Below are 25,142 nucleotides of genomic sequence, written 5' to 3'. Positions count from 1 at the left end.
ACCCTGTGTTTTGCATATAATGACCATAGTAAATATGAATTAATCACCAAGGTACTTCAGCAATATGGCATAAACTAATTAATGGAATGGCTGTTAATTTTAAAGGTAGCGGCCATGTTAAGGAAGTGATTAGAATGACAAATTAGAATAGAAGTCAGCAATTAGCTAACAAAGGATGTCTCCCTTGAAAATTGACTCTTTGCAAGAATAGGATGACTCTCTTTATAAGACAATGCAATGACATAAATAAAAGATGAATGGAAAATAAAGAAGTTTTCCAATGAGACTTGTTTGGATTTTTTAAGATATAAAATAAGATTGACATGAAGATAAATAAAAGCATTTTAAAATGGCAATCAACATAAAAAATTGTTGACAAACAATGACGTATTTTCGAAAGACCGCCTCTAGTCAAAAAGATGTCATCCTTCATGAAGAGGCATAAGGATATGTAGATATAAAAAGTGACAGTAAAATAAGGAGAAATGTGAGTGTGCAATCATAAGATATATCAAATACACACCAGCAAATTTGTGATGAATATAAAATATGTATAAAAATTGAAATAAGTATTTGAAGATAAATATAATGTTCAAAGGCAGCAATTAAAATTTAGAAATTTGTTATCAAAGAACATACCCGTTCAAAGGGTTGTCTTTTTCCTAAGAGATACATCTTTCCATAAAAATATAGAGATATAAGATGTTGGTATGACTTGTGAAGATGAATGGAGTGTGGAGAGAGACTATATCATATGCAGCCTTGTATAAAAAGAAATATATGCAGATATGAAATAGGAATATGTGCAGATATAACAGAGATTTATATGCAGATGTAGAAAGATATAGAAGAATGGAGTGAATTGAGTCTTTGGATAAGAATAGTCAAGAGACATGTTTAAGTCCTATGACGATTAAAGAATTAATAAAAAATGAAAAAAGAGATGCAATAAAAGAATAAAGATACATCATTTGAACATAATCAGGTTTATTAATGAAGCGATGCAATTAGAATGTGGAATGAAGAGTTATGTTTTAAAGATGAAAGGAGTTTTAAAGATGAAAGGATATGTCTCTAAATGAAATTGCATTTCTTCAGAAAGAGTTATGTTTTAAGGATAAAGGATGTCTCTAAATAAGAACACCTTTCCTGAGAAGATATAAAGAGAACATTGTGTAAGAGATAGAAAGAGTAGTTGAACAAGAGTTATATTATTAATACACCAGCGGATGAAGAAAAGATCTTCAAGAGTTTATTTGCAGATTTTACGAAGGAAATGTGAGGGATGTCAAATTCAATTTGAAGGAAGACCTTATAGCAGATTTATGGGGGATATGCAGCTGATTTATAAACAGATTGATAGCAGAGTTTTTAGGAGAAGTTTATGCAAGAGGTTGGTCCCTAGCATTTATGGGAGAGAGTGGCGTCTCTTGATAAGTTGGTGCTTAGTTGTGGAGCTTACTGCCTAGCATTTATGGGAGAGACTGGCATCTCTTGATAAGTTGGTACTTAGTTGTGGAACTTACTGCCTAAAAACTGAAGAAATTCGTGTCTCCTCTAAGTAGGTACTTACAAAGTTGTAAGAGGAATTTATATAAGCTATATTGTGCCATGTTTTCCTCCCGAAAGATTTAAGAGTTTCCATGTAAATCTCATGTTCCCCTTGTGTTGCATAATTGTTGCATTGTATATTCTTATTGTGCAATTGATATGTTTATGTTATTTAAGGTTGAAAATGTCAAGATTAATGTTTCAACGAATTAATATCAAGATTCAACTATGTAGTTTTTGAGTCAAACTCATAAACCCATGTTTCATGTGTAGTGATTCACAAGAACCCATCTCTTATGAGAACGAAAGACATACTTAGCACTCATTGCATCTAAGTGATGCTCACAGTGGTAAAGCATTGGGCCTTCTTAGAAAGTCATGTTGATGTAAGTTTGTTCCACTACAACATGCAGGACAGAATGCTCAATGTTTCAAGATGACACATCAAATATCGAATCCTCTCTTGAATAAAGACATCTTATACCAAAACTCCAACAAATGGTCATATGGTGACATCAAGATTCCTTCTTAATGTGGATACTCACTCAATCGGAATGATGTGATTTTCTGGTATCACAAGGGGATCTACGACATGTCAACTTGATTGGTTTGGCTTCACAATGTGCAATGGACTTATATTTGATCTCCAACTTACAAAATTCAACTCAAACTTAAACTTGTCAATTTACTTCTACTTCTACCTATAGATGCAAGGAAGACTTAATACACTTGGACTCTACTAGATACAGTTTTGCCATTGACTCTACTAGCCTAGTGCAAGCTTCTAAAGTGTGCACAAATGACTTTCAGATCAATACAATTTTGGCAATCCCATCTACGGACGCAAATCAAAAATCAAGTATAAATTGAACTTGAGTGCATTCAAATGCCATTTGACCATGCAAGGCAAGATTCACAATCAGTAAGTAGCTAGTGCTTTTGACTATGATCGAGTCAATCAAGTATGCATCCACAATTACTCTTATCCAACTAATTTATTCAAAGCTAATTTTAACTTGACAAAGTGAAATGAAATCTATTCCAAGAGTCAAAGGGCCCTTAGTCTACTAGTGAAGTTGAAAGGCTCACAAAGAGCCCACTAGGGATCAAGTCTTGTTGAGTGCAAGGCCCCCAACATCTAAAAGGGATGAGGTTAAGATTGTGCCTCAGGGGAATTTAATGGAATGGATACCCCTCAGTCCTTGGTTCTTAACTAGAGAGGCTAGCCAAAAAGGCTAAACCACCATCAAAAGAAAAAATTATTCTAAGTATGGAATGTCGATTATCGTGCAATAATTCCAAATTGATCAAAATAATTCACCATGTAAGTCACAACAATGAATAATAGGGAAAAAGAGGCAGTATTTTAGCAACAATTTTCCAATACAAATGAGGAGAGAAAACCTTATATAGGGGCTCAATTACAACAAGTGTCGAAGATTAAACAGAATCAATGGCCCAGATTAATCCTCTGTAGACCCTACTTAGGGTTGCCACCTCTAAAATCCAATGAGATCAAAAATAGCACCATGTGCGCCAATTGGAAAATTACAATGTTTTAGAACAATCAAAAGGCACCCCCTGTGGGCCAATCAAAATTAAATATCTAACAATCATCCAATGATAAAGTTAACTACCACATAGGCTTACATCAAATCTTCGTTTGGAAGATAATTCCCTTTGTTCTTTTCTCTCTTTGCTAATTCAATGAACCTCGACAAAATATTATTAAGTTCATCCATTGGAGGTATAGGCACCCTTTGCAAAGCCAAATCAGCCATGTCTAACTCAATTGTGCTTGAGGGTTTTCTCCCAGTCTAGCATGTCATCTTGCCCTAATACCATGAAAGCTTTGAAAGATGCAATTTTTCTCAATTGTTCCCTTTTGATGGTGTTATAATCTTCAAAGTTGAGAGCACCTAACCTATCCTTCAAGGTTTCTAACCTCATTATTTATTCCCTTTCCTCATCAAATTGAATTTTATCTTCACTATTTCCTGGGCCTCATCGCAAATAGCTTGAATGGTAGAATAAGGTTGTAACAATCAACCTTAGCCCCTAACATCTTTGGCATTGCAATCAACATAAACAATGAGTTCTTGAATTTCAAATTTGGATTAGAAAAAAGATTTTAATCGTGAAAGAAACTTATGCAAAAAACTAGATAAACTCATTACTTAAGCTAGATTCAAACTTTATCCAAGACAAGATGAATTCATTCCTTTAGTATTTCAAAAAAAAGAATCACCAACAACTCAAACAAAATAGTTTGCCTCACCAATTAGGACTTCAAATCTGAACAATAGATTTCTGATTTCTGATTTTCTTTTATTTGGTTTTATAAAGCCCTTTGAACTTTATGACTCAATATAAATTCCCAACTTCAAATTCGATCTGATTTTGTGGTGTATCTGAAGCTGTAAAATCATCTATTCTAAGGGGCAGAATTTTGACGTGTTGGGATAGGCAATCCTAACTAAGGGTTGGATTCCATCTTATCTTTCCACTTGGTTTCAATTTGGTAATTCAAACACCCCCCCCCCCCCCCCCCCCACCTCCAGTTTGCATCCCACACTTTAATATGGCTTTGAAGGGGTGATTTTGTATGTTTTGTTCAATCTGATTGGCTTTTTGGTTGACTAAGATTTACTATTAATCTGATTTCATCCAGGTTTATCTTCAAGGTTTGCTCATCTCTCTCCAAATCCTATTTAATTTTCATCTTTTACCTTCCAGTTTCAGCCCTCTACAACCATTTGGAGCTAAAATTGTCTAAGATTCCCCCCTCTACTTGGGCAGAAATATGGAGGATCTCAAGATTTTGCGAAGAGGGGTGGGAAGGGAGGAAATTCTAGGGAGGTAAGGATTTTGAATTATGAGACCAGGTTGGAATCCGATCTGCCCTTAGGATTATTCCAAAAAGGACTAACTCAATCAGACTTGCCCATTATCATCTCAATTATCATATCACGTTCACAATCTAGACAGACTTGAATTCACACTCATTCTTCCGTTCATTTGTCCACACCTTGATTCAGAATCAGATTCGAATCTCATACCTTGCTCAAAAGTCACTGACTTCATGCCTACTGCTTTGTTTGAGGCCACCATCATTGATGATGATCTCCCTTTTAACTATAGGCTTCACCAATTGCTTGGTCTCCCTAGTGTCTCTAGATTTCACTCCTCGACAAGATAGACTGTCCAACTTGACTCTCTAAACTGAAGGCAACCATCTAACCTACAGCAAATTGAAACAGGGGTCTCCATTTGCAATGAGGTGACAATGTAAAAATCTAACAACAGGTCACCCATCCCAATACCATTACAACTCAAATGTAATTAACCAATGCTTCACCTAGATGCAATGAGTGAAACAATTAAAGAGATAAAACTTAGATTCTCAAGAATTAAACTTTTGATAAAATTTATCAAACTGAAATCAGAAAGAGGAGTAAACACATAATGAAGCCAATGCACAAGAGATGCATCGAAATCCAGAATGAGAGAAAAAACTGTGAGAAACACTGCTAGGATCTACTGTCCAAATCCAGCCTCATAGTTGGAATGTTTTTTTAGGGCACCAACATCAAGGAATCACCAAATTCATTGTTAGAGCGCCAACTCTTTCAAAGTCACCACTTAACAAACTGAGCATCAACCCAGCATTCTTGTAGCACCAACTATAAGATGTCACAATCATAAATTACAACTCACTTCAATCTCAAAGGTTTAACTTCAAAACATTTGGAATGTGTCCGCAAACAAATACATTTGGAAAAAAAAAGTTCTATTATCCTGTACAGTGTTATTGCATTTAACAATAGAGATGAGTCAGGACTCAGAACCTCTGCAAACAGAATTTGATTAATCAATAGAAACAAATACTTCCCACTGTTATTTCATCAAATACTTGCAGATAGACTTCGTGTTGAAGTAATCAGGTTTGAGATTAAAACTTGGGTGATGTTTGAATCTTTATGTGTGTGTGTGTGTGTGTGTGTGTGTGTGTGTGTGTGTGTGTGTCTGTCTGTGTGTCTGTGTGTGCGTGTGTCTGTGTGTGCGTGTGCGTGTGTGTGTGTGCGTGTGTGTGTGTGTGCACGCGCGCGTGTGTGTGGGTGTGTGCCTGTGTGTGCCTGTGTCTGTGTGTCTGTGTGTCTGTGTCTGTCTGTGTCTGTGTTTGTGTCTGTGTCTGTGTCTGTGTGTGTGTGTGTGTGTGTGGGTGTGTGCCTGTGTGTGGGGGTGTGTGCCTGTGTGCCCCTGTGTGTGTGTGTGTGTGTGTGTGTGTGTGTGTGTGTCTGTCTGTGTGTGTGTGTGTGTGTGTGCCTGTGTGCCTGTGTGTCTCTGTGTCTCTGTGTGTGTGTCTCTGTGTGTGTGTGTGTGTGTGGGGGGGGGGGGGTGTGCCTGTGTGTGTGTGTGTGTTTGTGGTTGAATTCAATTTAATATATATATTTCTCAATATTTATATAAACTTTAATGATAAAACCTTCAATTGTCTAATGTGATGGCTGCACCTTACACCCTTTGATATTTATTATAAATAACAATATGTATTTAGACTTGAATGATATCAACCATAATCTGTAGATGTGTGTGTGTGTGTGTGTGTGTGTCTGTGTCTGTGTCTGTGTCTGTGTCTGTGTGTGTGTCTGTGTCTGTGTCTGTGTCTGTGTCTGTGTGTGTGTGGTTGAATTCAATTTAATATATATATTTCTCAATATTTATATAAACTTTAATGATAAAACCTTCAATTGTCTAACGTGATGGGCTGCACCTTACACCCTTTGATATTTATTATAAATAACAATATGTATTTAGACTTGTGTGTGTGTGTGTCTGTGTGTGTGTCTGTGTGTGTGTGGTTGAATTCAATTTAATATATATATTTCTCAATATTTATATAAACTTTAATGACATAACCTTCCATTGTCTAACGTGATGGGCTGCACCTTACACCCTTTGATATTTATTATAAATAACAATATGTATTTAGACTTGAATGATATCAACCATAATCTGTAGATGTATTATTAATTTCACCGATGGAAGAGGAGCTTTGAAGACTTATATAATTTAGTGTTCATATCCTTTATTCCTCAGAGCGGAATTGATTATAAACAAGGGTTGAAGTGGGGTCATGTCACCATGGGACGTGACTCCACCGTGGGGTCATGTCCCATCGTGACATGACTCCACGTTATTTTAATCTTCATTTGTTTATGGCTATAACAATTACAAATGATATTAAAAGTCCAATCCCATATGATATGAACCGGTCGGTTTTATTTGACAATAATGATTTCTTTTCTTTTTTGAAAGATAAACGGCCTAAGCCTTAATACACCATAAAGTACATAGATACATCCCGATAATAATCTTTTAGTCCCAAGTTGCATTCTTTCGCCTTCCTTGTAGGTCATTCCTCGTCCTTCCCTTTTTCTGCCTCCGATTTGGATCTGTATATAACCTTAAGCACTACATCTTATACTTATGTTAAGGATAAATCTCTGAAAATTCACGAAACAAGAATACAGAAAGGGCATAGAAAAAAAATGTAAGGTGATAAAAGCATTTAGGTGATAAAAGCATTTTCTTAAACAAAACAAAAATATGCATCTAAATCATCAGAAAATACAGCTAATAGAGCGAAGAAGTCATTCCCCAACTTAGAAAACATATCTAAAGCAGCATGATTATCATTTTGTCACACCAAAGGGTGTTTTGTCGGCTTAGTCATACAACAATAATAAACCTATGTTACTATATTGGCATAAAATGGGGGGAAAGAGGCTCCTGTCATTCTAAATGTCCATCAAGTCCAAACTGGACGATTCTAGAACCTCCAAGTTCACCTCAAACTCGTATTCTCAAGTTCCAACATCATCTTCCACAACAAATCTGTTTATCCAATCATATTGTCTTGGGATGTGAGATGTAGGCAATGGGTAAAAGCTAAAGGACCCCTGAATCTTCCTTAGGATAATGAGATGTAAACTATGGTTGAAATTCTAAAATCTAAACCATCCCTAATTCAAATGGAGTCCCTATATTGAAATTTTGACTAACCTACTTCTACACCTATATTAGCTAATTCATCCACTCTTTGATTGCCCTCCCGGTATATATGATTGATTGCGATCTTGTCAAAGGTCTGGCATAGTGAGAGGGCTCTAGATAAAATAGAGTCCAAACTCCTATTAATGAGGGATCCTTTCTATTAATTTTGTGGATCACTGCAAATGTTGTTGTATTGCCTTTGAGGTATATGTGTTCCAAATGGCAGCAATCTCTGATTTATAATGAGAAAAGGCTATGAAGAGACATGTCCCTTCATGGGACATGTCTATATGCACTTCATCTCATAGTTTATCCAACTGTAGCTACCAAACATCAATACTCCCTCTTAGCTAGGGAGGATAAACACATGACCATATTTTACCTCAATGTAATATAAGAATATCTTTGATCAGAAGATATTCAACATTTTGATATCATGAGTATTGGCCTCCAGAATATCAACATATGATATTCACCAAATACTGTGAGTAATGGCCTTCTGAACATCAATTTGCATAACTTCACCTTGTACTCAAAATGTTCATAACGTATGTGCACACTTATTGTCATAATGCTTACCATATGAACAGCCATGGTTTGTTTAAGGAACTTAATCCACCATGCAAATAATCTTCTATTGCAATCTGCTTAGACATCATAAGATACTCATCACAATAGAAGGTCATGATCTATTTAAGGAACTTATTCCAACATGCAAGTTTACAATCTATTATGATCTATTTCAGAAATCATAAAATGTCTATCACAATAGAAGGTTAACTTATTGAAAGACCATCACCTTTCAATAACTTTTACAAATACAAGTGATAATCATTTGGAAGTCGTCACTTCCTCGTGATGTACACAGGGGATAGGCCCAAAGAGTCATGAATCACAATCCTCTTGACTGCTACAAATTATTGATTATTGGAGAATCTATCTCAACATGGTCTACTCCCTTTGAATCAATACAACCGAGATCACTGATGGTTGACAGAACCATATCCTCTATATGTTCCCTTTCTTTCAAGGTTGCCTCTAATGAAATGTCAGGTTCCCTCTAAATCTCAATCTCGCTCTTCCTATAAAAGCATAATCAGAAGAAAAGATCAAGGTAAATAACTCTATATCTTTATCTTTTATACTCTCATATTGATATGAACATAATCCTTTAAAAAAACATAGTTAGAAATCAATCAATATCTTTTGTATGACTTTATAATACAACTTTGAAATTAATTAATTAATTAATTTTATATATATATATATATATATATATATATATATATATATATATATATATATATATATATATATATACACAGACATCTGTGTATCTCTTATTTACACTTCAATATGTTTTTATATAGCTCAATTATAACATTATAATTTTCCTAATATGGTTCTTCACATATATATCAAAAAGAGCTTGTCATTGACATTGCTATTTGTAGTAATTCATGACAGCATATCTATTGTAATATAATCTTTTATTTACATGAAAAGATAGAATAAATATAATACCTCCTTACTTTTATGTAAATGTCGATAGTGCACTCCTTGGAAATTGTCTCCATGTGGTTGAGATGTTTCCTCGTTATCAATCAAAACTTCCTACACCGTGTTATCCATAACTTGATTACTTGATTCCTACCAATTAGTCGCGCTACTTGTCACCAATTTCTATTTTTTTTATTGACTGTTCAGGTCAAATTCTATGCTCTCCATAATATAATGTCACTCTTTTCATAGATAGCGGCCGACGTGGACCTCTAAACCAATTTCTTTATTGTTATATACAATTTTCTTGTTTTCATTGTGTCATACAAAGAGCCTCTAAACAACCATTTTGTAGATTCAAGCACTATTATTGGTTTTCCTTTTGTTCGATAATTTAAAAATGTGAGACCCGATAATATAAGGATGCACTTGGGTCAATTATCAGGTCAAAAACTCACGTTTCTATGCAATGCTATTTTCTCATTTTTCATATCCTCCGTTCTCAGGAACGGTTTATTTTATCTTCCAGTGTGGAACTCGTCTAAGGTGCAGAGACCATGATGGTGTCTTTGAAGGAGTTTATAAAGAAATCAAGCCAATGTAATGATGTTTGAGTCACTGCCAACGATAGATTAATACCAGACAACAGACATAAATTTTATAAGTTATTTGTAATTCTATGCGACATTACTCTCATAATCCCTTTCCCCCTCCATTGTTAACTGAATATATATTCCCTCTTATTCGATACCTTGCCAAGGAACGCCATAAAGATGCATTGATGCACTATTTACTTAGTTCAATACTATTAGTAAATATGATTTAGATACCTAGAAGTTCGTATCTGCTCTGATACCGTGTTAATTTTTTGGATCACTACAAATGTAGTTGCATTGCCTTTGAGGTATATGTGTTCCAAGTGGCAGCAATCTCTAATTTTTAATGAGAAAAGGCTATGAACAGACATGTCCCTTCATGGCACATATCTATTCGAAAATTAGATAATAATATAATAACAAATAATAATATCTCACATAATAGTATATTATCTAATTAATATATAGATATATATTGTATCTCACACTTATATTATATATATATGCACTTTAGTCTCATAGTTTATCCAACTATAGCTACCAAACATCAACACTTTCCTCATAAAATTTCCTATGATAGCAGAATCTCCTTCAATCTCTACATTGTTGCAACCAAGAGTTTTACCAATTCTAGTCCTTTGAGTAAAGTCGTTGATTTCGCCTACTTATTAGTTTCTATTCCTATATATCTTGCTAACTTTGCTATCTCCGTGACTTTTGAGATACGGATACTACAACCAATGTCTGCTCTGCACAGATTTCCTCTTGAAGCTCCGTCAAAATTGAGTTTAAACCATCCCTCCTTGGGTCGTTGCCATTGGTACATTTCTTGTTTGCTTCATTTCTCGTTTGCTTTTTGAAGTTTTCCCCTGCTCCTATAAAAGGGGGTACTTTTAGACCAATCCACTTGCCTCTCATTTTCTCATCCCAATGAGACATTATAGCCTCCTCCTTTTGTTTATTCAAAACTTGACTGTCGATAAGTTCAATGACAGAAGTCTCAATTTTAATTAAAATTTGTTCTACATTCATCTTCTTATCTTGAATAATTCTCCGGTTGCGTTCCTTCCATAATTCTCATAGGACTATGGAAGGTGTAGATATCCATAAGGAGCTATAAATACTAACCTTTCTAAGGAGGAGCCAAGCTTGGAACATATATGTTATAGTTCTTGAAAATGTTAATATCCATCCCAGTTGTGAACCCATTTCCAACATTGACTCGAATAAGGGCAATGCAAAAAGAGGTGGTAAATAGATTCTTCCTCATTTTTGCATAAAGGACATCCACTTGGGCCCTGGTATCCCATTTCTTTAAATCTTTTGTGGTAAGAAGCTTCCCATTTAAAACTAACCACGGGAAAACTCACGCCTTAGATAGACAAGCTTTATTCCAACATAATGTTGTGAGTAGGGAGTCCTTTGTGCTCATCTGGAGAGACTAGAGGAATTTATACCCCTCCTTCGATTTGTATTCCCCATTCTTGCTTTCATCCCACATCAATTTGTCCTTGCCACAATTGAATGTTACTTTCCTATTTGATAAGGTTCTTTTCAGATCTTTTGCTTACATAGGTGAGAGGTTCATATCCTTAAAATCCTTCCATTTCCAAACTTTTCCTCCATCCTCAAATGTCACATAATCTATAAATCTTTTTCCCCATCTAGCTTCAAGTGTCAACGTTAATTGGGCTAGTTTACAATTCTTTTCCAAAGCACCATATCCTACCCACAAGTCTTGCTTGAAGAGAGCTTCTTCCCCCTTCCCACGTTCCATGTTAGCCTATCTTGGATGGAGGATCTACAATCCATCATGAAGTTCCAAATTCTTGATCCTCTAGGCAGAGATTTCTACCTAAATATGCTGATCGGATCAGTATTGCTCAGATATTTCTTTATTAGGATTTTTGCCCAATTGAGGTGTGGATTCATGTTAATTCTCCATACTAGTTAAGCTCCTAAAGCTTTACCTTGGATTTTGATATCTCTGATCCCTATACCTCCCTCGGCTTTGGGTCTGCATTCCTTGTCCCAAGCTAACAGGGAAATTTTTTTCTTTTCCCTTGTTCCCTGCCAAAAGTTCATTTTAAGGAGTCTATTGATTTCATCCCTGTTTTTTTCTAGGTTGATCAACACAAGATAATTGATAAATAGGTTGTGCTGAAAAGACAGATTGTATCATCGTTGCTCTACCTGCAGAAGATAGCCATTTTCCTTTCTAGGAATCCATTTTTCTTTTGATCTTTTATGTTATTTGATCCCATAATTTTGTCTCACATACCCCTTTGAATATATATATATATGATTGAATTCAATTTTATATATATATATATATATAGATAATCTTTAATCATAAAACCTCCAATTGTCTGATGTGATAGGCTGCACCTTACACCCTTTGATATTTATTATAAATGACGATATGTATTTAGACTTGAATGATATAAAGTTATCAACCATAATCTGTAGATGTATTATTAATTTCACCGATAAAAGTGAAGCTTCGAAGACTTATATAATTCTGAGTTTGTGTCCTTTATTCCTCAGCGCAGCATTGATTATAAATAAGGATTGAAGTGGAGTCATGTCACAGTGGGACATGACTCCACCGCGGGGTCATGTCCCATCGTAACATGACTCCACGTTATTTTAATCTGCCTTTGTTTATGGCTATAACAATTACAAATGATATTAAATGTCCAATCCCATATAATATGAACTGATCGGTTTTATTTGACAATAACAATTTCATGTATAATAACTATAATAAAAATAAATGAATATAATATATATATATATATATATCATAACTTATTATATTTTCATCATAATTATAAATATATATAAATGTAGATTTCTCAATAGTTTGTCATCTGGCAAAAGCTATCAAAATGTCAACACTTCTATTGTACTATCGGCAACCTCCAAATACTTATTTACACAAATTTTGAGCAAACTTGAAAGAAAACTCAATGCAATGTTATACATAATCTGAATCTCACAAAAGTTTATTACCAGTACAGTATTTCCATTGTCAAAGAACTTCTTTGTGAGAGAAGCACATCTTATCTTAGTCATGTGTCTTTATAATAAAATGCACTTCTCTCAAACTATTCAAAACATACATTTTTATTATCAATGATGTCTCTTTCACTCTGAATATGGATGAGAACTAAACAACTTAAAAAGCTTCAAATATCATAAGTTTGTGACCATTTCCCTGAACCAAAATGTAACTTCCAAAGATGATATACATTTTTAAGAGTTGCAATCAAATCCTACATTAATACTAATAACAATGCGTTGAGAATAAATCTTCAACATAGATGTCACCTGTATTCTTGGCATCATCATTCGATACAACTTGAAACACTTTCAATAGGTACAATCAAAGATTTCATGTTATTTTAATGAGAAATCAGACTGGACATTGCTGCATCAAGTTCAATCCACGTAAATCAAGTTCAAATATGTTCTGATGAGATACATGTCAAGTCCGACGCCGTATGTGGGCAGAGATAACTCTCACCTTTCTCTGCAAACCCCATAACATGCCTTTCTCTGCAAAACTGCAGTTTGCATATATCTACAGCCTTATATATTGATGTTCACGAGTACAAAGTTCAGACCCTAATAACAGATCCAGTGTTGATAAACAGAGAATGATGGATACAATCAACGCTGTAGTATTTACGCAGGAATATTTTATCATTTTATGATCATGTCTGTCTGTAATGTCACCCTGTATCTATTTGTGTGACATCAATGACAACTTTGGCTAATAAAATGTACCATTCATTCTCATGAGAGAGTGGTTCTTGAGAAGAACTACTCATGAAACCTGGGTTAATGAGGCTAACTCAAATGCTACACAGTTGAATGCTGATATTAATATCATAATAGGATTACCACATTAGTTCTCTACTTCACTCCTCTATAGATATTTCAAACACTAAAGAAAGGGCAGATGATTAGTAAAGAAAGACAAGCATTGTTTAATTGGTGACAATTTTAATATGGCACTTCACAACAACATAGAAGACAAGGCAATATCAACAAATACAGCAACTTAAATGATAAATTGTGACCTTCAGTTTTTTTTTAAATTCATAATATTATTTGAAATTTGAATGATATATATTATAATTTGATAGGTCCTTCAATGAAATTCAATTTTTATGGCTGTTTAATTTGTTATCCAAGTTATTTATCAATAACAAAGCATTTGACAGTCTATAACAGAAAATCTCCAGCTCAAAAATACCACGGGAGATTCTGCAGGAACTTCTTCATCCAAGGCACCGCCAGGGGATGTAAGTCCAGGGCACATGACGTTTGCCCCAGAGAGCACAAATTTGATTGCACCTCTATCGACCTGCAGCTTCTTCATTATGTTTGGATCTACAAAATCAAACAAAATTAAAATCTAGTCCAAGTAATCATTATATTAGATGCAGACTTCTGGCATAAAAAAAGGTAACAACTAAAACAAAAGCCTCTTACACTGGTGTAATAAGCGAAGAGTTGGCATGTAAGGACCATCCCGCACATTGAAAAAGAGAGGCACATTGTTCACCAAAACCAAATTCAGATGATTTTGACTGTAAACAAAGTGAATCACAAGGTCATAGATCAGAAAGCAAAACTATCAAAACATTCTAAAAGATAATTATCTATTCTAATTTTATTGCACATGCCCTATGTGATAACCACAACAAAGGCAAAATGAAACTTATATCTTTAATCTTTTGCAGGCCATTAAAAAGATAGTAAAAAATGGTGACACAATTGACTTTAAGTGCATTTTCCTACCAAAGCATGTTTTCATTGGTGATCACATTTGCCCATCTTGAAATTTGGTTCCAGCTTGCTTAAGAAAGGGAAGATAATTCATGATTTAAACCAGTATTCAAAAGCAACAGAAATATACCTCCTTGGGATAATATACAGGTGAATTGCAAGCATTCTTGCAAAGGTTTATGCTTAAATTTCAGAAGAAACGAATAAATCAATTCAATATTGACTGACATTTTTCATTAGACCTGCTGCTTATCCTCAACCCACAATTGAAAACCAGCGACATTGTAATCAAAATATCATCCAATCAATTCAGGAGACCAAGCCGTACATATACCATTAAAGACAAGCCAGGCTGCACACCTAAAAAAATTGTAAGGGCCCAGTAGCTCAGTGGTAGAGCATCTCAATGTGCAAATGAGAGATCCTACTGTCAAGTCCTAGATGATCTGTACTTTTCAGTACTTTATCAAAGCCAAGGTAGGGTTGTTCAAGCATGTGGCCTTATGGAGCATAATAGAAGGTCAATCCACACTCCTTAAAAAAAATTGCATATAAAGATGTCATAAGTTCAATGACAGAGAATCCCAGAATGCTAACATAAGGTTGTCAGTTCAACTCCCGGATAATTTATGTTTTTGACACTATTAGATTTATTAATATATTATTACAACAGGAAAAAATAATTTTTTGAGGATTTCTCAGACAGACAGATCACAGTGTCTATTGGAAACAAGTTACTATTGTGTTATATTGATATTGTTTGTGTTCAATGGTTGCCAAGATACATACAGCAGAATAATACAATGTACCTTCAGCTGATCGTGCTCCAATATCCTGTTGGGAATTAGTGTTCACATCTAGGTATTAGGAATATTAGGATGCACAAAATAATAGTTTAGGTAGGTTAGTAATTGTTTGTTGAATAGATTGTTCTATTAGTGGTACAAATGTGTTTGCATTGAGTTTTTAATACAAACCCAAAGTATTTGGGAAAGTTGGTTGTGGAAGTTTCCTAAATAAAAAGATATGAGAATCCTATAAATTTGTGATGTATTAGATTGAAAAAGGAACCAGATGCATGTATTATCTTGTTCTTTAAGTTATTATAGCTTATGTTGTTTGTCTCTGCCCATATTTCAATATGGTATCAGACCAGCATAATCATGGAGATCTTGGTGCTTGAGCAGTTCCTGTGCCAATGTTTTTTATTGCTGTGTTGAAATATCTTGAATAGGGCATTTATGGGATCTTTACCTTTGTTCACCACTGTTGATAAAGGCATCCGGAGAAGAAGAAAATGATGGTGTACGAATGCACGAATATTGTTGGGTGCGGTAGATATAACGTGTGTTGATCATTACAGTTCTGTTGGATAATACCTTTCAGGACATATTAAATCTGCTCAGTGTGAAGCTATAGGGATGTCTATGTAAAGTGTGAAATTCATATTGCTGGGCATATATACATGCTCCTAGTGTTAGGAATGAAAAATATATTTGTTCTATGGTGAGGATTTGTTTTTGTCGTATGATGATTAGGGTGGAGGAAAAGCAGACAGGAGAGTCTAGCTGCCTTATAGTGCACCAAACATATCAAAGACTTTTACCAGAAGCAGATCGATATTGTTGGATGACTGTTCCTGTACCTGCCAAGGCCTTCTCATTTGTAAGGGGTAAGATTCAAGAGATTAGGAGACTAGAGACAAGCTAGCTAGTGATAGAGTAGGAGGAAACTTGATCAAATTGTTGTTATAATGCTATCAATGCAATTGATGTTGGTCTTCATGGTGGATTACTTAATGTTGCTTTCAAGTGTTGCATGGTTTCTTCAATTCCTCATTTAGGATTTCATTTCATGTTAATTAGTAGATTAGATAGAAGATTTTGTTGAATGGGGATCAATGGTGAAGCTAGTGTCCATACCTTTTGTTACTTGTTGATTGTAAGTAAAGTTTTATGTTAGGCCTAAATTGCAAGCATGTAACTTTTATTGGAGATGTTCATTTAGATTGCACCTTCATATGGTATTTGGATGAACATTGACAATATGAAGTCCATTCCTGTATCCATAGAAGATGGCACCCTCCAATGCCTAGTTGGTTTGACGAAGCAAGGATTGGTTAGAGGCTCATCCCATCATCAACATTATCCTACATTCTTAGACTTGGATTAGATTTTCTTTACTTTGCAAGTTGTTCAGTTCGAAGTGATTGGAGTTGTAAAGTTAAGTTGATATCCATTGAATGAATAACATAAGCCCTTTTGTGATAACAAGCATATCACATCAACATAATTGAGTGAAGTCGACAATTAAGAAGGAACCTTGAGGTTGTCTCGTTTGATCACACAATCTGTATAAATTGTTTAGCATATGAGCATCCTTATTCAAGAGAGGATTGGAAATTTGATATTTCATCTTGGAATGTTAAGTATTCAATTTTGTATGTTGCAGTGGGATAAAGCTCACATCAATAATACCCCAACTTTCCTACACATAAGCATCATGTTTACAAATGTTGACAACTTGAGGCACACCCTTATGGACATTAGTTCTTTAAGTGCAATCCAGAATTTCCTCCATTCCACTATAAATAGGGATGAACCTACTCTGTCATGCATTGTTTGGAGGAATTGTGTGACTTCTCTGTGTTGACCTTATGGTCAAATCATTTGTCTGTTAGTGACTTAACACTTAGTCAGTTGTTTACATTGCTACCGAGCTCCATATGCAGAGAGAAGGGTCTCCCGAGCTTCACAGTGTCCACCAAGCATCTAAGACAGAATGTAGTGTATGTTGTGCTTCACAGTTGCTACCAAGCTAGTCATTCAGATTGCAGTGTTTGCCAAGCTTCTGAGGCAAAGTACAGTGTAAGCCGAGCTTCACAAAGTCTACCAAGCTAGCAGTGTTAACGAAGTGAATGAAAATAGTGTTGATCGAGCCATGCAATGTCAACCAAGTATTTCAATATCCACTGAGTTCTTCAGTATTTACCAAGTCATCAAGTGCTAACCGAGTTCCTACTACTCCTGAGTGATCAATATGAACCAGCACCAAAGTCAACCGAGTGCCAAAGCTTGCCGAGTGTCAGAACATCACCTGAATGGCCTTCAGAACCCAAGTTCCAGCAGTGAGCCGACTTAGTGAAGATTATTGAATTTGGTATTGTGGCCGACTCCAGAAGGTAATTTATTGAATTGGTATATATGTAATACATCTTATGATATCGAATGTATCAAAGTGTAATAAGCAAGAAGTAGTATGAATGCGAATTTAGAAGGCTACAACTAGTATAAGGAAAAGCAGAGTCTTATCTATCATAGCAAGATGATCATTGTATTTCAAAGGAATCTCATTCAACAAATTGAGTTGCAGATTAGAGATCAGCCGCTAATTCATCCTAATAGGTGCATCAATGAAATCCTCTAACAAGGTGGACTTAACAATCTTTTCCAAATCTCCTAACAGAGTGCATACTTCATTGTATGTTGTAAATCCTTTCACAAGGTGGACCTAATAGTACTTATTGCTCCTAACAAGGCAAATCACCAACAGTGATCATTTGTAAGCTTTAACAAGCTAACTTTATACTGCAGTACTAAAGCTTGTGGTTATCATCCCCACCCTAGTTGTACTTTCTATTTGGAAAGTTTCTGGGTTACCAAATATTGTGCCAAGCATTATGAATGTTTTATTGCTTTCAGTCTTTCATGCATGCAATTAGATCAGATTATATTGTGAAGGTTTAATTGGTGAATTAAAGTACAAGTTTTATTGGTTCCTTATTCACCCCCTCCCCCCACCCCCCTTAGTCACCTAGTCTATATTACATTTCCAACACTCTGCAGTTGTATGAATTTTGGATCAAACTCGTAACAGAATGTCCTCTCTGCACAAAGGAGGTTCATAACAAGGATTGACGCAGGATTGAAGGAAATAATGGGAAATCAAATTAAGGGCTTGAGGAAATATATAGTGAAATCATAAGGATCTTTGTCCTTTCTTTAATCTGTCTAAGGTCCTATTATGTCATGATTATGGTAGTTGCACGTGGAAGAGTGGGGAGACCAAAAGGTGAGTTATATATTATTTGGATGTATATCTCTTATTATTATTTACTCCTAGTGTTGCTAAGCTCTAATAAAAACTAGTGATCTTTCAATAAGATTTGGGTTGAATTAATGAATCAAGCAATGCTTGTTGAGAAAGTTTAGAGAATCATACCTATCTTTTGAGTCTCTCTATTCTAGTTAGTGACTCTATTTATCCATCAAGGAGGCTAGTAACTTCTATTACTAGTTGGTTTCTCCAGTAGATCTGGAAATTATTCTGTTTTGCGAAAAAATCTTCTAGGGAGCAATGCAGATATCATAAATATATAAACAAACTTTGCGTTGATGGGATAGAGAGAGGTTTCCAAAGTCTGCTGAATCACCTGAAGGAGGGCACTTGAGGCATTACAAAAAGGGATTGGAAATTTGGTACCATGATAACTTTTGATAGATTGGAGGATAATAGTAAAGGAAGTGCTAAATATTACGAAAGCAACTGGTGAAATATTGAATGGATTTAATGAATCACGATGTCCCCCAAAAAACATAATTTTTTAGGAAAAAACTGCCAAACCCAAGATTACAAATCATCATTTTTTCCCAAAGAGATTGTCAAAGCAGTTAACAAATTCGTTTTAAATCCCAGTTTCGATATGAGCTCAGCTCTTTGCACACCTTGCCCCATGGATTTTGATGAGATCAACTATATAATTAATATTATCCACTAATTTTAAAATTATAATTATCGTGCATAAACCCCTTTATAGTTAATATTATAAAGTAGTTTCAAAATTTTATTAGTTATTGACTATTAATATATATTAATAGCATAGAAGCAAAATATGGCAAAACATCAGGATTATATGTGATTAATCAGGAGTTTGACCTGTGTAGTGATTTATTCCCCGAAAAATGGGATTACTTGGTCAACAACTCAATGCATTCTTGTGATTTGTCAAGCAATTAATTGGCAAAAAATGACGGTTAATCAACAAAAAAATTGTGGGAAACTAGCAAAAACTCTAAAGGTGATGCTAACAAGAAAAACCTGCAAAATCTGAAATGATTTTCTACAAAATCAACAGGCAATGTTGAAGACACAGCTGAGAAAGTTGGGTAGAAAGTTTTGCCAAAGTCTTAAATTGTTGCAAATTCAGGAAGTAGGATGGGAGATAGGCAATTACAAACAAAATGTTCCTCTTTTTTATATTGTATAGCTTGATTGATACTATTTCTTTTTTAACATTGATTTTGTTTGTACAAATTTCAAATATTCAAATTGTTGCAATATTAAAAGAAAAGAAGACCGCAACCAAGATGCCTTATTTATTTGTTGCGATATGATCTAAAATAACAGAGGAACAAAGTTTTGCCTTATTTATTTTGGAGAAAACAAAGAACCCTACAATAATCATTATAATCATATTTGGCTGGTCAATTATGACATTTAAGTTCTTACGATTAATCAAATTGCTAGATATTTATAACTTTACTCATTTTTTAATTAAATAATTCATACAGTTCAGTCACTAAGTTCAACATATATAAAAGTTGTTATCGAATATACAAGTGTATTATCATATGTGTATATCATGACAACTTTGTATATAGTTGATTATTAAGTATGAAACTTGGGTCAATGAGTTTGACTCGAACTACTCAAATGAATCCTAAAAGAAATATTACAATTTGACTTATTGTGTAAAAAATCTCCTACATATCAATTAATGAACTTAAGGGGCTTTATAATGAATGGTTCACAAGGCACAACACTTGCTCAAGGTTTTGTAACTAGGGTTGCGAAAAAATTGGGCTTAACCTTGGAGGAAACTTTGCACTTAAGCGTGCTTGAGCTAGAGTAGCACTCAAATGGGTGATCTCAAAAGTCCCAGAGCTTCACCTCTATGAGCATCACCTAGATGCAATGAGTGGTAAGTGTTCTGTTTAGTCTCATGACAGATGGGTTCTTGTGAACCACTACTCATGAAACTTCTATCAATGGGTTTCACTCAAAAACTACATAGATGAATCATGATAGCAATATCACAATTGAACTACTTGGGGAAAATATCTTCTACTTAGCAATTGATGAGCTTAAGGGGCTTTCAAATGAATGGTTCATAAGGCGCAACACTTATTGTAGGTTTTGCAAACGGGGTTGCAAGCAAGTGATTTTAACCTTGGAGGAAACTTCGTGGTCAAGCCAGCTTGTGCTAGAATAGTGCTAGGATGAGTGACCTACCAAGAAGTCCCAGTGGTTCACCTCTCTAACCATCACCTAGATGCAATGTGTGCTAAGTGTTCCATTCATTCTCATGAGAGATGGAATCTTAAACCACTACTCATGAAGCTTGGATCAATGAGTTTGAGTCAAAAACTAAACAGATGAATCCTAATAGCAATATCACAAATGAATTCTACTTATAAGAATATAAAGTTTTTTTTATTGGCAAAGAATGCTTCATTCTGATTTTGAAAAATAAGGAAGGCCGCATCATATTTTGGTGCTATATCAAATCATAGTTTGATCGGAATTTATACAAACAATATCACTATTAAAACTTTTAGTCCTCCAAGTTTAAAATATATTAAAAGGTTGTGCAATTGCTTTCAATCATTATATATGTCCTTTAACATCTATGCCATGGAAATGTTCTTTAATTTAAAAAAGAAAAGCAGGTCTTGACTGTTTTTCTTCAACTTTTCACTTTCTTTTTGCAAATCCAATCCTTCCCCATTTATTCAAAAATCTTACTCCTACAGTTTGCCGATTTATTCCCCAGACAATTCATGCTTCTATGGGATGGATAGTCATGTTAATTTAGGGCAGTCATTCTAGAATTTCACAATCTGAATTGAAAATTTTCCCATGCCTGAAACTTCAACAGAAAACAGTTGACACTAATCAAACTGTAGTCACTAAACATTGTTTCTCCCTTAAGAAAATTTATCTGCATTAAAGAAGCAATTGAAATCCATGGATAACAACAGTCTGACTCTAGCTTACATGTATATACAGTGTACACTGATAGTTGGATTTCATTCTGGGAAAAGAAAAGTGATAACAGGATGAAGTGGGAAGAAGCAATGGGGAAGACAACAAGGCTTCAATGCTAAATTGCCTCATTAAAGTTCTTGCAGATGTATTGTATTTGTTATCAATTTCAATCAATTATTGTTGTAGACTCTAAAAACTTAACTGTTTTAGCCTCTATTTGTTTATTAGACTAAGGTTTATAGTTGGCCTTTAAACAACTTTTTTCTTGACAGGGGGCTTTTTAGACATATGAATGCTATTAGTACTAGATAAGCATGACAGTCACTTTTGTTCCTCAAGTATTTATAATTATTACACCTGGTTTTTAGATACTACGATACAGCTATTGAACTCCCTGCATCGCTGCAGTATGAATCTGGCTCACAACTATTCAAACTGATCTGCAATGATGGAAATCGCGGTTTATTCTGGGATAAGAAAGTTACTGCCACGTTGAAGAGGGAAGAAGCAGCAGTGAAAGACAATCAGACTTCAACGAAGAATTCCAGTGTATAAAGTTCTTATAGACGTATTGTTGTCAATTTCAATCAATTATTTTCTAGGTTGCAGGGTTTGGACCCTGCCAGCTGAGTCTAGCTCTGGGTCCTTCTCGGGTCCAGATTCGTGCTGCGTCCAGGACACAGACTGTGGTACGTCATGGGTCTACAGACCCACAAGTTCCCACGGTCTGTGGTGCAGACCCTGCACAAACCCACCCCAGGCCCACATGGACCCAGGAGGGGCCCTCAAGGACCTGCGAGGACCCACAACCCATGAGACCAAAAAGTGTGTTAAAACACTATAAATTATATTTTATTACTATTTTATTCTGGTACAGCGCGGACCCACAGTCCATGGCGCAGACCCTGCACAAACCCACCCCAGGCCCACATGGACCCAGGAGGAACCTGCAAGGACCCACAGCCCATGAGACCAAAAAGTGTGTTAAAAACACTAAAAATTATATTTTATTATTATTTTATTCTGGTACAGCTATATATATACACGAACCACAATTTAAACCAAGATCAGCCTTAATTAGGCCCTTAATTAATTTGTGTATATATTATTTCAAATTGCAGTTAACTAATGGTACTGTTATAAGATGCAATCAGCCAAATGGTATAACAGTACCATTAGTAAACTTTATTTGATATAATTTTAAATTAAATGGTACAACTCACACAAATATATGTGTGTGTGTGTGTATTTAAGCCCACCATTAATAATATAAAACATGTGATACTAAATATCAATAGCAATTGAATTAATCAAAATCCAACACATAGATGATTTAAAATATCACACCAAATTGAAATATATATAGAATAACTGGGAACCACATTGCAGTCAAGCCTAGTCCTAAATATTGTTTTTCTTTTTTTTTTATATACAATGCATATATGTATACTCATGAACCCCCCACGAATCCAAATGGAAAGAAAAATTGCCTGAACCCACGAACCTGAACCCGTCCCCGAACCAGAAACTTAGATTATTTTGACGTCTCTAAACACTTCAACTGGTTTAGCCTCTATTTGTTTATTAGATTAAGCTTTATGGTTGGCCTTTAGACAAATCTGTTTTAAGCAGGAGGCTTTGCAGACAGACAAAAGTTAAAATAATTAGTACTTGAAAAGCATGACATTCACTTTTGTCCCTCGAATATTTATAATTATTACCCCTGGTTTATTAATCCTATGAGACAAATGTAGTTCCTCTTTTTGAACTAGGGCATTGTCTGTAAAATTCTAATACACTAAAACTTTTTTTAGCAAATAAATGAAGAGATACACTTGCATGTAAATTTCAACAGACCAGTTCCCCTGATTGGAATTAAGAAAAAGACCCATTCATTCTAGTCACTCCCACTAATTTGCATCAATCATGCTTCAGAATTCTTATGACCTAGATTTTTAAATGTAATATGCTACTGAGTCTCAATCAGCTAAACAGTGGAACTGTGATAAACCCCAATTAATTGAAAGTCTCGATTAACAAGCAATTATTCTGCTTGTGGCAGATGTAGCCAGCTTCTGATTTTCCTCACAAGCATATGCCATCCTTTGTTTTCTTTGGGAACACACAATCATATTTTTTCCATCTCTCACTACAGGCCTACAGCAACGTTAGATTTAGTACTCAATTTTTTTCTACTTACCACATCGTTATTTTTATATTTGTCTAAGTCCCTCTGTTTTCTGAAGGATAACTAACAAATAAAAGAATAGAAAGGATAAATGCATACCATTTTGCAACTATAAGAGGGGATTTTTTTGGAAGCAGGTCATCAATCACAGGATCCAGATCTGGGTACTGTTGAGTGAATGAAAACATAAATTTCCCTCCGAAATAAGCAATTATAAAAATATAAATTTTCCACATTACTTAAAGGAAACTTTCTTTCACAGTTCACAAATATACAATTATAAGAAATTAAACCTCATCTAGAATGCTTTGACGGATCTTTCGTTGCACTGATGCCTTTACTTGATTGTGGGACGAGATTTCTTCACTAGTAAACCTGCAAAAAGAAAAGTCACTTATCATTTTAAAAATTTCTCATTGTCAAATGATGAGTAAAGAAACCAAATGCTCATACCATAGAAGCAGATATGGCAATATATTGGAAAAAATCAGATTTCCCTCTATGGAGAGATATTTCAATGAAATAATCAGGACATTTTCAAAGAGAAATATTAACTGCTACCTTCACTAAAACTTCACAAAATTTTCTGATATTATCTAAATTCGTTTCAAAGGCTAAACTGCATTTTTGGGGGCTCAATTTGAATTTGCTCTGGTATTTTCTATTACAATAATAGATAAGACGTCTATTATTAGTTAATGGTTATCTTGTAAATATCTTTAGCTTTAGTTTGCTTTCGTTTTTTGCTTTCTCTGGAATAGAATGTTTCTATTCTTTACAATCGTTTCCTAAGGAAACATCGTCTCTTCCTTTTGTATAAATTGACCTTTCGGTCTTTGTTATTAATAAGCAAGTATTTACCAATTACCTCGTAATATGGTATCAGAGCTATTACTTAAATTTTTCCGAAAAAGTTTATAATTTCTTCGTGAAATTATTTGTTTAAATTTTTTCAAAATTATTTCTGTTGAATTTCTCTAAAACCCGCTTAGGGTATTCGGCCTAGAGAAATTCCGGAACTCGGGTCTGCCTATGTTTGTTCAGCACACTCTAGCCCCATTCGTCCATGCACATTGATCCTTGAAGAAAAATCTGCCATTTTTTATCAAGAAATCTGAAGTTTTTTCAAGCTTTTTTCAGCTAGGGCCGGTTTTTTTCGAAACCCTAATTTTTGGGGTCAAAAAAATATTTTGTTTGCAAATTCTTGGTGGGTTTTTCGAGAACTCAACTGGGTTGTCCGTTTTTTCTGGGTGCCTCGATTTTCGAGCCAATAGATCCAAAAAACAATAGCAAATTCCTTATGGGTTTTTTGAGCTCTCTTCTGGGTCATTCTTTGATTCTTTTGGGTCTTCCGTATTTTTGCCTCGAAGAACGTGCCTTCACAGATTTTCACAATTTTTCAT

At 34.8% G+C, this 25,142-nt stretch overlaps 1 protein-coding gene across 1 annotated transcript in view; it reads right to left on the bottom strand.

Moving 5' to 3' along the window:
- LOC149569706 (pseudouridine synthase and archaeosine transglycosylase (PUA) domain-containing protein) overlaps nt 1-25,142 on the bottom strand; it is a 112,206-nt gene that overhangs the window by 70,890 nt on the left and 16,174 nt on the right. Inside the window, exons 2-5 of the mRNA XM_089822425.1 lie at nt 24,033-24,114; nt 23,839-23,906; nt 14,208-14,305; nt 13,969-14,105 (exon numbers count right to left, since the gene is read on the bottom strand). Coding sequence (XP_089678551.1) covers nt 13,969-14,105; nt 14,208-14,305; nt 23,839-23,906; nt 24,033-24,114 — 385 coding nt within the window. The remainder of the gene's footprint in view (nt 1-13,968; nt 14,106-14,207; nt 14,306-23,838; nt 23,907-24,032; nt 24,115-25,142) is intronic.

The sequence above is a fragment of the Cupressus sempervirens genome, chromosome 3 (assembly GCF_028749045.1).
Source record: "Cupressus sempervirens isolate cs-2001-9-10 chromosome 3, ASM2874904v1, whole genome shotgun sequence".
NCBI classification, from domain to species: domain Eukaryota; kingdom Viridiplantae; phylum Streptophyta; class Pinopsida; order Cupressales; family Cupressaceae; genus Cupressus; species Cupressus sempervirens.
Note: the sequence above shows the minus strand (reverse complement) of the source record. Positions and strands in the feature narration are given on the sequence as shown.